Source organism: Cnephaeus nilssonii (assembly GCF_951640355.1).
Source record: "Cnephaeus nilssonii genome assembly, chromosome: 6".
Taxonomy (NCBI): Eukaryota; Metazoa; Chordata; class Mammalia; order Chiroptera; family Vespertilionidae; genus Cnephaeus; species Cnephaeus nilssonii.
In genome coordinates, this window is record NC_137077.1 from 92,792,387 (window position 1) to 92,810,068 (window position 17,682).

Consider the following 17,682-nt stretch of genomic DNA (forward strand, 5'->3'; position numbering starts at 1 on the left):
TCAACGGTGATTCCTGGCAACCATGCTACATGCTCCTACTCACTCTTCCACTTCCTCTATGATTCTTTAATGCCCTTGCCTTTCTCTTCAGTCTTCTAATACCTCCTCCCCTTTCACATTTTAGCTACCTGTTTCCCTGGGAACACAGGTGCAACCAAAAGAGAATTTTCATGCATTCCCACAACCACATATGTGCCCCTATAATGTGCCTCCCAACCTGAAATGTGATAAACCTCCCCACCTCTGTATAAGGCCAGCATCCCTAAATGTGCATTAGGTCCCATCCTGCCTACTGAAGGACATCGGTCCTTTGAGTAATTGTTCCCTCTGTATCTGCATCATCAAATTATTCATATCTGTTAGATGAGTCCCATCACATTTAAAAATGCTATTATATCTTCATTTAAAAACAAACAAAACACTTGATTCCATACCCCCTCTGAAAGCTACTATTTTCCTCTAATCGCTTTTATAGAAAAATTCCTCAAAGGAGTTGTACAGTAGCCACCAGACACATGTGGCCATTCAGCACCTGAAATGTAGCTAATCTGAATTCAGATATGCTGTACGTGTAAAATACACAGTAGAGTTCAAAGATTTAGAACAAAAGACAGAGTGACAACTATGTCATTTAAAATTCTTATATTTATTACAGTTAAAATATTTTGGTTACGTTGGATTATATAAAATATATTGTCAAAGTTAATTTCACCTGTTTCTTTTTTACTTTTTTAATGTGGCTACTAGAAAATTTAAATTATACATGTGGCTCACATTTGTGGCCTGTATTATATTTCTATTGGACAGAGCTGTCCATTCTCCCTGTTTTTAGTGTTCCTCCTGTTCTCGTGTCTATTAGGTTTGTGTCCCCATCACTCTATCAAAACCTGCTTGCATGGTCTCATTGGTCTTCATATTACTAAATCCCATGGTCAGTGGTCCATCCGTGTATCTGTAGCACTTGACAGTTAACCACTGTCTTCTCATGACCAGTTCTTTCACAGCCCACCGTTCTATCTACTTGTCTCTTTTATTGGTTTCTCCTCTCCTTCACCCCTCAGTGTTGGAGCCCCAGGATTCAGTCCTATCACATCTTCACTTTCTACACTAGTCTCCTAGGCAATCTCGTTGGATTTGACTTTAATACAATCTATACAAGTATCAAGCGTTTGTCTCCAGCCTGGAGTCCCCACCCCCCAGAAGTCCACACCCAATAGAGCCTACTAAGACATCTATTCAGATGTCCAACCGACAGCTCAAACTGCACAAAGTTCAAAATAGAACCCTTGATGTGCATCCCCCATACCTCATCCTTCCAGTTGCTCAAGCCCAAACTGTTGGAATGGTCTTGATTCTTCTGTGTTTCTCACAATTCACATCTGGTTTATGAGCCCATCTCATCACATCTTTCTTAAAATAAATCCAGAATCCGACTATATCTCATGACCTCCAGCACCACCACCTGGTCTATGCCTCCCCACCTGGATTAATACAGCAGCCTGCCCTGGTCTTGTCCCACTACAGGCTATTCTTCCCTCAGCATCAGAGCGATTCTTTTAGAACTTTAGTCAAATCATGTCACTCACCTGCTCAAAACTACCCAGCGCCTTCTGACTCAGAAAACCGGTAGGGCTCCCTGCTTCCTCTCCCACTGTGCTCCATTTACCTGCTTTGCACCAGCCACCCTGCCACTTGTTGTCCCTCTAACATACTGCCATGCTGCTCCCTCAGGCCCTTTGCACCAGCTGTTCCCTCTGCCTCTTCCCATAGCTCTGTGTCCACTCCTGCACTTCCTTTAGGTTTCTGCTCACATGTCAGCCTGGGAGCGAGTTCCTTTCTTAGCCTTTTGATGTCAAACAGGAAGGCTCCCACCCTGGCCCCTCCAGGCCCCCCTTCATTGCTTCATTTGTCTTCTTAGCATTTATCACTCTCTAAGTCTGATATACATTTATTGATTATTTGGTTTATTGTCTGACTCCTTCACTAGAATATAAGTTCCAAAAGGGGGTAAGGGCTGTCTATTTTGCCGTGGCCTTAGTGTCTAGAACATTACCGGGTGCATGGGTGTTCGTATTTGTTGGAGGGATGGACATACAAGCAGAAACACAGCAGCAGGGCTTCAATTTCCGTGTCTTGGTTACATACATGCCTGAGTGTGTGGTTTTGCTCCTGCTGGAAAATTACTCATTTGATCATTTATTCACTTGTTCACCATATTTCCTTGGAGCATCTGTTGTGTGCCGGCACAAAGTAGATTTCTTTGGGATCATTTATTTGCACCCAGGTACAAATCAAAGATGGGGAGGAGAAAGAATGTGGTTCCAGGCCACATGAGGGCAGGAGCTAGGATATCACGGAGGGGCCCGAGGGCACCGCAAGGGGACGGGGGGGGGGGGGGGGGGGGGGCCTGGCCGCAAACTTCATTTGCTTTTCACTCTGTCTAGGGCTGCCCAGCTCATAGAGCCAGATGTATTCTCATAGCTTTATGATGGCACAGGGCCTGCCTGTGGCCTCGCTCAGACTTCTCTAGGCAGTGGATATGCCCTGTATACCCACATGATGCATTGTCACCTTCCAATGGCAAAGACCCTCCTGGGCACACACCTCAGCACTTGCTCCTGAGGTGGAAATGGTCACAAACTGCTCTCCCAGGCCTCCTTCAGAGAATTCAGAGCCCAGCTGGGCAAAGAAACACTGTCTGACAGCTCCTTCTCTCCCTCCTCTCTTTTAGGCTTTTTAGTGCAATTTTAGAACAAGCAACCAAAGCTGACGGGGCAAACGCTCTAGGAGGGAAAGGGGCTGGATTTGATGTGAAGGCGCTGAGGGCATTCCGCGTGCTGCGCCCCTTGCGGCTGGTGTCTGGAGTTCCGAGTAAGTAGAGCCATTCTTCTTCTGTTGTCAACACCCTCCACTTTCCTTCGCCAAATTGCCAAGAGCACTTTGCAAAGGAACCTGATTTCACAATAAATGGAGGTTTTGCCTAAATGAGATCTTTTGCTTTTAAAAACCCAGCTCTGATGTGAGTCCATTAAAACACACTGTGGTCCAGCTCCTGTAAATACCTGGATAAAACAACAACAGCACTCACAGCCAAATGAAGACAGCCTGCACAGACCAAACAGTCCTGTGGCCAGCTGAGCAGCACTCCCAGGCTCTGGGCTGGGAATTTAAATACATTTGTGGCAAAAGCGCCTGGTGAGCAGAGACAGCTAATCCCCAAGGCTCGCAGGGTATTTGAACCAATGGGATTAACTCTATTCTCTGTATTTTGCCAAAGAACAATCAGAAAAGCACCAGTGAATGTTCTAAAAGTTTAATTTTGCCATTTATCCCAGTCCCTCCTCCTTTCATGTCAAATGAGGCATCTCCAGCCTCAGAAGCCCTATTAATGGACTCCACCTGTCATGATGAGAACTGGCTTCACCCGAGGGGTGGAGGGTGTTCAGTAATCTCAAACAAGCAGAGGGTGTTAGGGAGATATTGTCCATCAGGACACCAGTCACATGGACAGTCTCCTCTAAGGTGCCCCCAGAATTCTGTCCCATTAGGGATGAGGCCCAGGCACTGAACACAGCAGCTTCGGGCACCTGCATCAGCTCCAGCAAACCCAGCCCATGTTGCTTCTGGGGGCTAGATCAGCTTTTGGGGAGCTTATCCTTCTTCTCGTTGTTTGATTTGTGGTATCTGAGCATAATTCTGGACTTGTTTGCAGAGAGTTTACACTCTCAAGTCAACTCCATCAGATCTGGCTCAAGACTTAAGGCAGAGGAGGTCCCTATGACCAAGCTGGAAGCAAACTAGTTTTGGGGTGGGGGCAGGGTCAGGAAAACAAAGAGGTCCTCTGAGCACCCAGCCTTTACCACCTACACCAGGGACAGAGCGCTTAGTGACATTATGCTGCTTGGTGATATATCTTAGAGTCATGAAACCATAGAAATGTGAAGGACCTCATATTAACCTGTTCAGTCCTTTGTTTGTTTTTTCTATTTTTTTGTTCAGTCCTTTTTGTACATGCACAGAATAGTGAAGGGATCATCTCCAAGTAACTTAACCAGCAGCAGAGCATGGCTAGGGCTAGGTCTCCCAACTTTCTAACCAGCTCTTTCCTACCACACCCCAAGACCTCCTGTAAAGAATTAACTCTTGATTGTCTTAAACTTGTACACATATATCCTGTCTCTTCAATTACATTATAAGTCCCTTGAAGCCCAGAACTGTGCCTGATATTGTCTCTGGTTCCTGTACAATGTCTAAATGGTCTCTGCGCAAGGCAGGGAAGTTTACTTGGTAAATGAAGCAAGAATTGGACTGTTTTCTTTGCTGTGAGGCCCCCTGGGCAAGGCTTGCGGCCTGTCTTAAACTGGACATAGAGCTAAATCATACAACACATGCAGAGTAGGTTCTTTCTACTTGGCCTTAACCACTGGGGCATGTAGGGATAGAAACATTATATATGATGGCCAAGACCCAATTCCCCTTTTTCTGAAGCTTGAATTATTTAGGTTTTCTTGGTCAACAGCCATAACTCAGTAGACCAAAATCAAGGGTGAGAAGGCAGGGTGAGAATGACTTTGAACATGACTTTAAGGAGCTTATCATGAAGGTCCAGCCAATGTGTCAGTGATGGGAATCATGCATTGATTCCAAACTTCAGCTCAACAAGCTATAATCGACATAATGACTCTTACCTGTTGTGTATGTGCTTATTAGGGGCCCACAATTTCAGAGCATTGTGGTGGGTATGAGGACAAATCATAAAGAATAAAAATGGCTCTAGCCGGTTTGGCTCAGTGGATAGAGCGTTGGCATGTGGACCAAAGGGTCCCGAGTTCAATTCTGGTCAAGGACATGTACCTTGGTTGCAGGCTTCTTCCCAGCCTGAGCCCTGGTTGGGGCTTATACAGGAGGCAACCAATCAATGTGTTTCTTTCACATCAATGTTTCTCTCTGTCTTTCCCTCTCTCACCTACTCTCCCTAAAATCAATGGAAAAATATCCTCGGGTGAGGATTAACAAAAAACAACAACAACAACAAAAGAGAATAAATATGGTTCTGTCACTTGAGGAATATGATAGTCTAATAAAGAGGATATCAGTCAGCTTTTACCACAGGAACAAACAATCCCAAACTCACAGTGATTTAAAACCAGAAACGCGTGTACCTGGCTTGTGGTACACAAGGATGTTGGCCAGCTGAGCTGTGCTGGGCTCACCAGGTTCTGTGTGCTGTCTGGTTGCAGCCCAGGCTGAAGAAGCGTCCAGCATGCAGGCCATGTTGTTTTCATGGCAGAGGGCAGACAGATGCTCACAAAGGGGTCATAAAGCTAAACCACACAAGCATATTTTGTTTTTGCTCAAATATGGCTTATATCACAGCTGCTCACATTCCCGCAGCCAAAGCAAGTTACATAGCCATCTTTGTCCTAAAGATAATGGGACAAAGAAATATATCGTACTTACAGAGAAGCATGGGGGCATAATTGTGAACAAGTAGTACAATCTGTCACAAAGGGATTGAGCAGAGTGTTATTAACAGAAATAGTTACACTAATTACTGTAGTACAGAGATTTGTAATTAGAGATTCATATGGCTGAGAACCCTCATGCTTTAGTGCATGAAAAGGGAGAATTTGATAGAATAGTGGGGCTCCACTGTAGAAGAAACTTCCTTAAGAAGCTGTCTTGTCTCCACATGCGTTTGCATACTAGTGATGGTGGAACTGTACCGTGGTCAGGAAGAGGTAACACTTTTTGGAATTCTCTCATCAGGGAGATGAAGGCATGATAAAGCCCCTCAAAAACAAGGCCCTGGTTTTACCTGCCATGCAGTTCAGGGAGCTATTTTTTGTCATTAAAGATGATGACACTGAGATGGTTTTGCAGTTGTGGGCAGCCTTGCAGGTGACTCCATGCTTATGCATGCCACTAACAACTGTGTCTTGTTTCCTGTAGGTCACCAATAAAAAGAGAATGGATCTTTTTTGAGCTTAAAGAAAGTGCCAATCCAGCCTTCCACCCTTTCTCAATGGAATAGTGTCTGTGTGACTTTTTGAGAAAGTATGTAGCCCAAGGTGAAGAGGTGTGCTGTACTAGTTTAGATGATATCATCTAGGAAAATATCAGCAATATCTCTTATATTACAAACCTAGACAAATGCCTCCTTCTCCCGTTTCTCATAACAAGGTTGTCTTCTTTTATACTTCAGCAAAACGCTTAAAAAAAAAACCAAAAAACACCCCACAGTTGCCTTTACCTGTTATCTCTAATTCTCATCTTTCCATTCTCTCTTGAATCCAGTGCAGTCAGACTTTCTCCCTCACTACTGCGCCCAACATCTCTGCTGAGGCCCCCGCGATTTCCATGTTACAGAGTCTGGTGATCACTTGTCTGGTGCACTTTTGCTTGATCTATCGGTAGCTTATCTTTGAACCACTGTGATCACTAGGCTTTTGGAATACTGTTGTTTCTTAGTTGTGCCCTTGCTTCACTTGTTTTTCCTTCTCGGGCATTCGAGGAAATCATGACTGCGATCCTGGTTTTGTACACAGTAAGGCTGCATGGTTTAGGGGTTGATTTCACTGTGGTTATAGAAATCAGTTGACTCTTTTGATGAAATTCTGTATAATTGCAAGATCTGTCTATTTCATTTCATCGAGACTCTTCCACATAAAGGGAATCAGCTCCACTGTCTGTGCAGCTCCACTCGTGCACACGCAGTGCTGTGAGCGCAGGTGGCACCGAAGGACAAGCCATATGGAGCAATAAACACTACACAATGAACATGAACAATAAATATGGAAGGTTGTGAATAAATATTTGCCTTGTGTATACATATAAGGAGTGCCTTTGCTTGTGGAGCAATAAGCAAGGGGTCATTTCCTCCTTTCCGTATAATCCCATCTGCCCTAGAGAGAAGAACTCTCAGGAGTGGACTGAATAAAGGGAGCAGGCAGAGGGAGGTGAGAAAGTGTCCTTTGGTTTTGTGAGGTCTTTGACAAAACGCACAGCAGCCCAGACTGGATCCAACACTGAAGGGGATTGAAGGATCAGTTACCTTTATGCAAAACCAGCACCAGCCTTGGAAAACACCATCCGCTCACCAGGAACACTTATCGAGCACGTTCTGTGAGCCAAGCACGAGGCAAGGCACTGGGGCTCAGTGATTAATAGGATACTATCCCCATCTGTCAAGGTACTTGAATGCTTTGGACTTTTCATGGGATATGTGTTTTCCTATGACGTGAATTTGTTTAAGGTTAGCTCCTTCTCAGTTAAAAGTGTTATTTCTGGAAGCACACACAATAGAAAACAGCTTGTTATTATACAAGGGTTTGCTTCCTGATTGAAAAGTGAGAAGGAGCAGTGAGGACCATGTGTGGAGAGGGGTCAAACTCTTTTTTTCTGTTTTCCTTGCTTAGATTAGGACTGTTTCCTGACAAAAAATCAGTACCAATCAGTTGACAAGTAGCTGATGAGTGGATACCAATAGAAGGCACCAGGAGAGACTTAAGACAGTTGTGAGCATGAGCTCTTGAATCAGAATGCCTGGCTTCTGCCACTGACTTACTCTGTGACCTTGGAGAAGTTACTCAGCCTCTCTGTGCTTTAGCTTCCTCATCTAAAATGGGAATAACAATAGAACTTATTTCATATGTTGTTAGAAGAACTAAATGAGTGCAATGGCAGTGTTAGCTAATCAGTTACTAGCCCTGGTTGGGGGGGGGGCCTCAAACATTGCCTAGGATATGGTGAGCACTCAGTTAAATGGTGGCTGTTACATCCTATTACATTATGCATGTAAAATAGAAGTATATGACAAGATCATTATCAAGACCAAACATCCTATATAATAAAAGGCTAATATGCAAATCGACCGAATGGCAGAACGACCAGTGGCTATGATGCACACTGACCACTAGAGGGCAGAAGTTCAACACAGGAGCTGCCCCCTGGTGGTCAGTGCATCCCACAGGGGGAGCGCCGCTTAGCCAGAAGCCGAGTTCATGGTTGGCGAGCACAGAGGCGGTGGCAGGAGCCTCTCCCGTCTCCAAGGCAGCACTAAGGATGTCTGATGGACAACTTAGGCCCACTCCCCACTGAGGGCTCCTGGACTGCGAGAGGGCACAGGCCCGGCTGAGGGACCACCCACCCCCCCGAGTGCACAAATTTTGTGCACTGGGCCTCTAGTAAAGAATAATCAAGAGGTAAATATCCACCTGAGACAAAAAAACAACAACAACAAAAAAAAAAACAACAGAGTGGCATGTGCATGATTATTTGACTTGCATAGAAAATGAAATGGATTCAAGGGGCCAGTTTCCCAGTGTTTGAGATGAGCCTTGAGGCTTACGTAGAAGAGGTAGGGATGGAAGCGGAAGGGCGATTGGGGTGAAAACCTCCTTTGTCTGTATCACCAATACAGGCCAGCCCAGGCCTGCACATAAGGCTATGCATGAACCAAGCCACAATGGAGGAGGAAGGAGTGAGAACCAGATGAGAAAAGTCAGCAGGGAACAGACTGGTGGGTCCAGAATTCCAAGCCAATAGGCAATATTCTAAACACCGATGTTCCCTCTCCATTAGAAACATTTATAAGACTGCACTGTAGAGAAACAGCAAAATGTCTCAGAAATCCCCTAACCGGTGTTAGAATGGATAGTGGATCTTGAATTCCAGGGAGATTCATTAATCCACCCTGGATACAGCGAGCTGGTAGCAAAGCTTGTTCAGAGCCAGACCAGAGCAGCCACGCTCTCCCGCCCTGCACTCCTCCCCGTGGACCGGGGCTGGACACGCTGCTCTTGGAGCACTCTGCTAGCTCCAACGCTGCAGGACACCTGTCACTCTCTTTATTGTTCATGAGGGAGTGGATCCTCCTGCTGCAAAAGGGAAAAACTCGCCCAAGTACCCAGGTGACCCACTCTCATCCTGCATGCAGGTTTTCCTCCAGAATTGGTTCTCCCCTCCTGGGGCTAGTAACTGTGAAACTGGCCACGCTGATTAGCTGACACTGCCATTGGGGGCATATAAGAGCTGCCAAAAACAACTTTTCTGAGTGTTTTCACGCTTTGATAGTTCAAAAGTAGCCATGCCATCCTGCCTGAAATTTGCTCTTCGGTAAGTTGGGCCACCGTGGATTCGCAGTCACCATTACTGCTGCCAGGACAGTGTCCTGTGGCCCAGGGGAAAGCCCACACCCCTGGGAGGGCTTGAGCACCAGAGGTGGTCCCTAGAAACAGTTCGTCACTCTCACTTGTATTTACAGACACCTCACCATGCAGATTTGAGTGGGGAGTTGGGGAGGGGGACCTGCCTAGAGCTGATACTCAGAAATCAAGTAACTCGACCCCCGAAATGACACACTTTGGAAACTGAGTCCCAGAGAGGATCCACACTGCTTCCCTCCTCACCCCTGCTTTTTCCACGGCCTGTGTCATCACCCTCTGAGACCAGCCTTCATTCCTGGATAGTGTGACTTAACGCCCTGAAGCGTCCCCATGCTGCAGGTGGTGCAGTGCCTGTAAGTGAAGGGGGCAGAAGACTCCAACCCCAGCCCTACTTTTTCTCACAACCGGCTCGGTGGCCTTGGGCAGGTTCTCTCTCGGGACCTCTGTTCCACACCTGTGACTTGAAGGGCCTGGACTGGCTGGCTCCGCATCGTCTTCCTTGCCCACACCCTCCTCTCCACACCAGCTAATACCCCATTGCCTTCGGCAGGCCTTCTTGCCTCTCCACCCTCTGCTCTTTACCTCCTTTCATTTCCTTGAAGCTGGCCTTCTCCGCCCCCGCACTTCCTATTTTGCTTCCTGTGCCTTTTCATCCCTTTTGTCCTAAAGAGGTCTTAAATGTCAGGGGACCTGAAGCCAAAATGAGGGGACAATTATAAGGCTACTTGCAAGGACAGGGGCATGAGCAGAGGGCCACCCATCAGTCTATCCCTCACTCTACTTCTCAGAGGGCCACAGGCTGCCTGCTCCCACTGTGCACCCCATCCAGAAACCCTCTCTGCCACATCTTCTAGGCCCACTTCGCTACCACTTCTTTCACTGACACAGGAGGTAACAAAACCTTGTTCCCTACATTCATCTCATGGTGCTATTCCTGAAGCAGAATGTCTGATACCTGGGCCAACCAATTTCCCTTTCTACAGACAGGAGCGCTGCGGCCCAGCCAGTTAAATGGCTTTCTCAAGGTCACACAGCTGCCTGGTGGCAGGCAGGCAGGACTCAATCCCTGCACCGTCTGTGGGAGACGGATGGCAGGCACGAAGGGACCTCTGGTTTTGTAGTCTTCGGAGGTTGCCGTGCTCCCTCTTACACGTTGGTGACAGGGGACCTCATCGCCACTGCAAGAGGGAAGCAAGCCCGGGAGTTGTCAGTGTTCCCTCCCGCCTTCCCGCCCCAGGCAGCCCTAGGCTGGTGCTTCCTAAGGCCCCCGCAGAGCCCTCTGGGACAGATGTGAGCAGCATGACCTCTTAACATTCCATACAGGATGCTGGCTGGTTTTGCTGCGAAGAGTCTGAAGTTCGATCCCTGTTGTGGGCATGGCTTGCCTATCAGACACAGAACAGAATTTAGAATAGGGCCGCACACTCCCTGCCCCAGTCTCCCAACCCCTTTCATATTCCCTGCACCTAGTGGTGCTTGCCCTCTCCCACTTCACCCAACAGGATTCCTGATCTTCCACTGCAGCCCTCTCTCCACTGATTCGCCACCTCTTGTTCCCCTCCCTTCCCGGTGCCTCCAAAGGGGCCCTAGACTGGATTTCAGGGGCACAGGTATAGTCCCAGCTCTGCTGGCAACCTTTCTGCCCCTGCTTTGTGCTTTTGCCTCAGTTTATCTACAAAATGAGATTAGTAATGGGTATTGTATACACAGGAAAAGGATTTCACCTGTGAAGTCCCATGAGCTTCTATCCTCCTCTTGAAGAGAGATGTTATGGATTGTGATGAGCCACAGCATGAGGTAGTGAGAAGAGAAAGACACTCAAATGCAGCAAAGCAAGTTAATGTAAACAATGGGCATATTTCAGAAGTTCCAGTTCCTGCCGTCATGGAGTTTTACTGAGAAGTTATTGACTATCAGTAACAGACTGTGACTAACCTGGGAAAGTCTCTATTACTTGGTGCTCTACATACAGCAGCTTACACCATGATGATAACAAAGAATGCTTCCAATCACACAGTAACTTCTCAAATGGACCCAAGTGTACAGACATTCCCCCAGCGATGCAAAGGTCCCTTTTTAATTTGAGAATGAAATGTGGTGGTGATCAATGTTAGGGTTATCACCAATTAAAAGCCATATTCAGCATCAGCGCCATGCTTTCAGACCTTTATTGGTTGATTGATCGGCCCCACAGTGCAGGAAGACGGAGACATTACCCCTAATTTATAGATGGGCACATACAGTCGCCACTGCTTCTCCTAGACGAGAGTAATGCAGATGGGCTAACAGGGTAATGGAGATGGGCTCAGACTCTTCCAGCCAGTTTCCCCCCTGAAGCATCCCCACCCCTGTTGTTGGAAGGAGGACATAGATCTCAGCAGGGTGTCCACCTGGCTTTAAAGAGTGAGGGCAGTTGATATAGTTCCAGCGTTGGTTCCTTTATGTTTTGAGGGCTCATGAGCCCCTTTGCCACAGGATCTGAAGAGAAATGGTATTACTGCCACCTGAGGGACTTGTGATGACAGTGTTGGCACTCCAGGCCTGCCAGTGAGGAGGCTGGGGCTCTAAGTCTGGCCTGCAATGTGACCTTCCCTTTTGACCTCTGGCCCTCAGTTTCCTCATCTGGGAAATGAAAGGGTTAAACTGTATTAGCCCTAAAATTCTTCCCAGCAGTGTCATTCTGTGCTTCAATAACAGAGAACAGTAGTGAGCTGAGAATTTCCAAAGTCACTAATTCTGTATGTAATCAAGGCTAGGGTGTGACCTTGGACAGATGCCTTCACTCTTGCAGAACCTCAGTACACTAGCCGTCAGTCCAGAGGTGGGAGAATATGTCACATAGTAAGTCAGTAATATTTACTAAGCACTGACTATGCACCTGGGCCCTGGGAGAGAGAGCTTCTTCAACTCAGGAAGCTCCATGATGGATTCTCCCTCATGCCCCACCCTTCCCTAGAGACCCTCCAACATGAAATAACAGCCAGCAGCAAGGTCACTATAATTTAATTTAAAATAATGGTAATGATAAAGGCCACTTAGGCTCACCAGTGACCCGTGCTTTATAAATGTTGGAGAGAAAAATGCGGGGAGAGGAAGTGCAGCTACAGTGAGGTCAGTGTCCCATGAAGTGATCAATACACAGACATGAGCCCTGTGCACCTATTATTCTTGATTCATTCCCTCTCACTGATCCATGGCACCTAGTGGTTGAGGACATAGGTAGTGGAGTCCTACTAGCATAGTTCCAATTCCAAAGCCAATTATTAGCTATGGGCCTCGGTTTTCTGACCTTAAATCAGAGTTAAAATTGCAATTACCTCATGGAGTTGTGAGGATGAAATAAGTACGTGCTTGTCAAGCATTTAGAATTGTGCTCAGCGCATAGAAACATTCAACAAATGTAAGATGTTAGTGTTCCTATGGGGACAACTTCCTTTCTACCTGCCCCAGGCTCCAAGTTAAACTGATTTGAGGAAGAGGGACTTTTACACTTGATTTTTAAAAAATTAACCTTATTGAAATATAATTCATATTCAACAAAGTGTGCAAATTTTACCTGTATCATTGGATTTTTAATAACCTTACAGCAGTGTAATTTCATTTACCCAGCCCCCTCCTGTGTGATCGTTACACATCTTTCACATATACATGTATTATAAACCCCACCCGACAGTGTTAATATTTTTTGCCTTAAACAGTCAGTTGTCTTTAAAGTAAATTATGGGGGGAAAATGCAGTATTTTTTATTTACTTACTCATGCACCATTTCTGGTGCTCTCCATTCCTTTCTGTAGATCCAGGTTGCCTTCTGGTATCATCGCCCCTCACCCTGAAGCACATCCCCTAGCGCCATGTCGGCAAACTGCGGCTCACGAGCCACATGCGGCTCTTTGGCCCCTTGAGTGTGGCTCTTCCACAAAATACCACAGCCTGAACGAGTCTATTTTGAAGAAGTGGTGTTAGAAGAAGTTTAAGTTTAAAAAATTTGGCTCTCCAAAGAAATTTCAATCGTTGTACTGTTGATATTTGGCTCTGTTGACTAATGAGTTTGCCGACCACTGCCCTAGCGTTTCTATAACACAGGTCTAACGAATTAGCTCAGCTTTCATTTCTCTGAAAATGCCTTTATCCCATCCTCCTTTTGAAGTAGATTTTTATTAAGTTTATTGGGGTGACATTGGTTAACATTATCCACATTTCAAGTGTACAGTTCTATAATGCATCTTCTGTGTTGTGAGCTCACCACTCACAGTCTAGTCTCTTTCATCACCATACATTTGACCCTTCTTCATCCTCCCCACACCTCCGCTCCCTCTGGTAACCACCATTCTATTGTCTGTGTCTATGAGTTTGTTTGTTTTATATTCCACATATAAGTGAAATCATGTGGTTCTTGTCCTTTTCCATCTGACTTATTTCACTTAGCATGATCCTCTAAGACCTATCCATGTTGTTGCAAATGGCAGTATTTCATCCTTTCTTATGACTGAGTAGTATTCCATTATATACATACTAGAGGCCCGGTGCAAGGATTCATGCACCAGTGGGTTCCCTTGGCCTGGCCTGCACCCTCTCGCAATCCAGGAATCCTCAGGGAATGTTGGAGGTCCAGTGCATGGATTCAGCCTGATCCCCTGCAGGCCAGGCTGAGGGATTCGTGCACCGGGCCTCTAGTATGCATATAAGATATTTGGTTAATCTATTCCAGCCCTCCCCCCTCCCCCCTCCCCCCTTCCTTCTGAGATTTATCAGTTTGTTCCATGTTTCCATGCCTGTTCATTGAGTGTCTGCCCCCTGGTGGTCAGTGTGCATCATAGCTACTGGTCGAATGGTAGAATGGTCACTTAGGCTTTTATATATAAAGATATATATTACATCTTCTTTATTCAGTCATCCATCAAAGGAAACTTAGGTTGTTTTCATATCTTGGCTACCGTGTATCATCCTGCAATGAACATAGGGGTGCATATATCCTTATAAATAAGTGTTTTCAAATTTTTCAAGAAGATACCCAGATGAGGGATTGCTGGGTCATATGGTAGCTCTAGTCTTAATTTTTTGAGGAACCTCCATACTCCTTTCCATAGTGGCTGTACCAATTTTCATCCCTCCCAGTAGTGTATGAGGGTTTCTTTTTATCCACATCCTCTCTAATACTTATTTCTTGTCTTCTTGATATAGACATTTTAACAGATGTGAGGTGGTATCACATTATAGTTTTAATTTGATTTTTCCTTGTAGCTAGTAAAGTTGAGCATCTTTTCATATATCTGGTGACCATTTGTATGTCTTCTTGGGGAAAGTGTTCAAGTCCTCTGACCATTTTTAAATAGGATTATTTATTTGTTTTGTTGTTGAGTTGTGTGAGTTTATTATATATTTTTTATATTAGACCCTTATTAGAGTTGTTGTTTACTTATATCTCCACACATTTGGTTGGTTGCCTTTTTGTTTTATTGATTTGTTTGTTTGTTTTTGTGTGCAGAAGCTTTTTAGTTTGATATAGTCCTGTTCATTTATTTTTGCTTTTACTTCTCTTGCCTTTGGGATCAAGGTCGTAAAATTCTCTCAGAGACCAAGATTCATAAATTTAGTACCTATTTTCTTCTGTGTTTAGGTCTTTGATTCATTTTATTTAATTTTGTGTATGGTGTCAAATAGCAGTCTACTTTCATTCTTTTTAATGTGATTTTCCAATTTTCCCAACACCATTTATTGAAGAGGCTTTCTTTTCTCCATTGTATATTTTTGGCTTTTTTATAAAAAATTAGTGGTCCATATACATGAGCGTTTATTTCTGGGTTGTTAATTCTGTTTCATTGGTCTGTGTGTCTGTTTTTCTACCAATACCATGCTATTTTGATTATAATAGCTTTGTAGTATAATTTGAAGTCAGGGAGTGTGATACCTCCAGCTTTGTTCTTTTTTTTCTCAGGCTTGCTTTGGCTGTTCAGGGTATTTGTGGTTCAAAAAAATTTTGACGATTTTTTTGTTCTATTTCTTTTAAAAATGCCTATGGGATTTTTTTTTGGGATTGCATGAAATCTGTGTATTGCTTTTGGTAATATGGCCATATAGGTGGATCTTGTGTTGTTATTTTAATCCATTTAGTCACTCCTTGTCTTTTGATTAGAGAATTTAGTCCATTGATTTTTTTTAAAATTATTGGTGGATATGTACTTACTGCCATTTAAAAACATTTTTTTGTTGTTGTTTTGTAGTTCCTCTGTTTCTTTCTTTTTCTTTTCTTTTCTTTTTCTTTCTTCCCTGTTCTTTGATTACTTTCCTTAGTATTATGCTTAAGAGTCCTCTCATTATCTTTTATGTATCTACTAGAGGCCCAGTGCATGATTGAATCATGCACGTGTGGGGTCCCCTACATGCTTTCGCTTTTGATCACGGGGGAGCTGGGTGCCTGTCCGCTGGTGCACCAGGCCTTTCAGAAGCCTCCAGCGTGGCGGAGGCTTCTGAAAGGCCTGGTGCCTGAGTGGACAGGCACCCAGCTCCCACACTTTTGCTTTCGATCGCGGGGGAGCTGGGTGCCTGTCTGCTGGTGTACCAGGCCTTTCAGAAGCCTCCAGCATGGCGGAGGCTTCTGAAAGGCCTGGTGCCTGAGCGGACAGGCACCCAGCTCCCCCGCTTTTGATGGTCCGTGGTGGGACGTGAGCTCGCTGCCCCAGAGGCCCCTTCTGTGCCGCAGCACAGCCATGGCGCAGACGCTGAGCTCGAGCCGCCACTGGCGATGCGAGCTCAGCGTCCCGCCAGCCCAATCAGCCACCCCGGCCCCCCGAGTCCCGCCCCCCTGCGCCTCCTGACCAATCTCGGGCATAGCGAAGGTACGGTCAATTTGCATATTTATCTATTATTAGGTAGGATTATAGATTTTTGCTTTGTGATTACCATGAGGCTCACATATAACAGCACATATATGTCTGTTTTAAGTTGATAGCATCTTAAATTTGACGGCATTCTAAAACTCTAAATTTTTGCTCCCCATTTTATGTTTTTGATGTCACATTTTACTTTTTTTTTTATTTTGTGTACCCTTTAACTGATTATTGTAGTTAGTTATATTTACTCCTTTTTTTCTTTTAGCCTTCATATTAGATTTATAAGTAATTAATCCACTTATGGAAATAATAGAATAGTTTTAAATAATAATATAAGAATAAACTGTGCTTCATGTACTCACAACTGTAAACCTATTTTTGCCCTACCTTATGTATACATATATATTTATCTTTAGCAATTAAATTTATATTTCTTTTGTTTTCTTGTTACTAATTAATGTCCTTTATTTATAGCTGAAAGAAGTTTTGTTAACATTTCTTGTAAGGTTGGTTTATTATTTTTTAAAATATATTTTTATTAACTTCAGAAAGGAAGGGAGAGAAAGAGACATCCTATCTAATAAAACAGTAATATGCAAATTGACCATACCTTCGCTATGCCCACAGCCAATCAGAGCAAACAAGATGGCGGTTAATTTGCATATGCTGAGGGAGGGAGGAGTGAAGAAAGCAGAAAGCATGGCGGCTGCGCGGGTGGGCGGCGGCGCAGCTGTGGAGCACGCGGCCATGGTGGCCTCTGAGGCGGTGGCGGGCAGTGTGAGCGGCGGTGACGCGGCCACAGCGGTGGCGGCGGCGGTGGGCGGAGCGCAGTGGAGGCGGCAGGCGGGGCATGGTGGGCAGTGTGCGAGGCCACAGTGGCCTTGGAGGCAATGGTGGCTGCAGGAGGGGCATGGCGAGGCGGGTGGCGCATGGTGAGGCGGGTGGGCGGGTGGGGCGCGCAGCAGCAGGGCGCGGGGCAGAGGAAGCAGCGGCAGCGTGCGCGGCGGGTCGGGGTGATCTGAGGCGGCGGCAGTGCATGGCCACAGAGGCAGCTGCGTCAGTGGGCGCAGAGGGTAGGGAGTGCGGGGCGAGGTGGGCTGGGTTGGGTGGGCGGGACGGGTGGGAGGCGCCCCACCCGTTCGGCCTGCCCCACCCCGCCCTGCCCGCCGCAGCGGGAGAGGTGGGGGGGCGGGAGGGAAGCCCGCCAGAAGTCTTGCAGGAAATTTTCCTGCAACGGGTCCCTAGTCAATGATGAGAGAGAATCATGGATTGGCTTCCTCCTACATGCCCCCTACTGGGGATCAAGCCCACAACCCTGGGCTTGTTCCCTGAGCAGGAATCCAACTGTGACCTCCTGGTTCATAGTTTGATGCTCAACCACTGGGCCACACCCCTGGGCAGCTTTTGCTTTTTTGTAACTCTTTTTTCTTCAGTTCTGAATAACTGCTGGGTAGAGTATTCTTGGTTGATATTTTTTCTTTTAGCACTTTGGATATATCATGCTACTTCCTTCTAGCTTGTCAAGTTTCTGCCGAAAAATCTCCTGGGAGTCTCATGTGGGTTTGAAAAACCTCCTGATGGTCACATGGGGGTTCCCTGTATGTAACAAGTTGATTGTATCATGCTGATTTTAATATTATCTTTTTGTGTTTAACTTTTGACATTTTAATTATAATGTGTCTTGG

The 17,682-nt window shown here is 45.6% G+C and overlaps 1 protein-coding gene across 8 annotated transcripts in view; it reads left to right on the forward strand.

Moving 5' to 3' along the window:
* CACNA1C (calcium voltage-gated channel subunit alpha1 C) overlaps positions 1 to 17,682 on the forward strand; it is a 590,813-nt gene that overhangs the window by 375,426 nt on the left and 197,705 nt on the right. For 7 of the 8 annotated variants that reach the window (XM_079775042.1, XM_079775041.1, XM_079775040.1 and 4 more), the window contains one exon: positions 2,732 to 2,871. In XM_079775042.1, coding sequence (XP_079631168.1) covers positions 2,732 to 2,871 — 140 coding nt within the window. Of the gene's footprint in view, positions 1 to 2,731; positions 2,872 to 17,682 lie in introns of those variants that run through there. The other variant, XM_079775036.1, reaches the window with a different exon arrangement.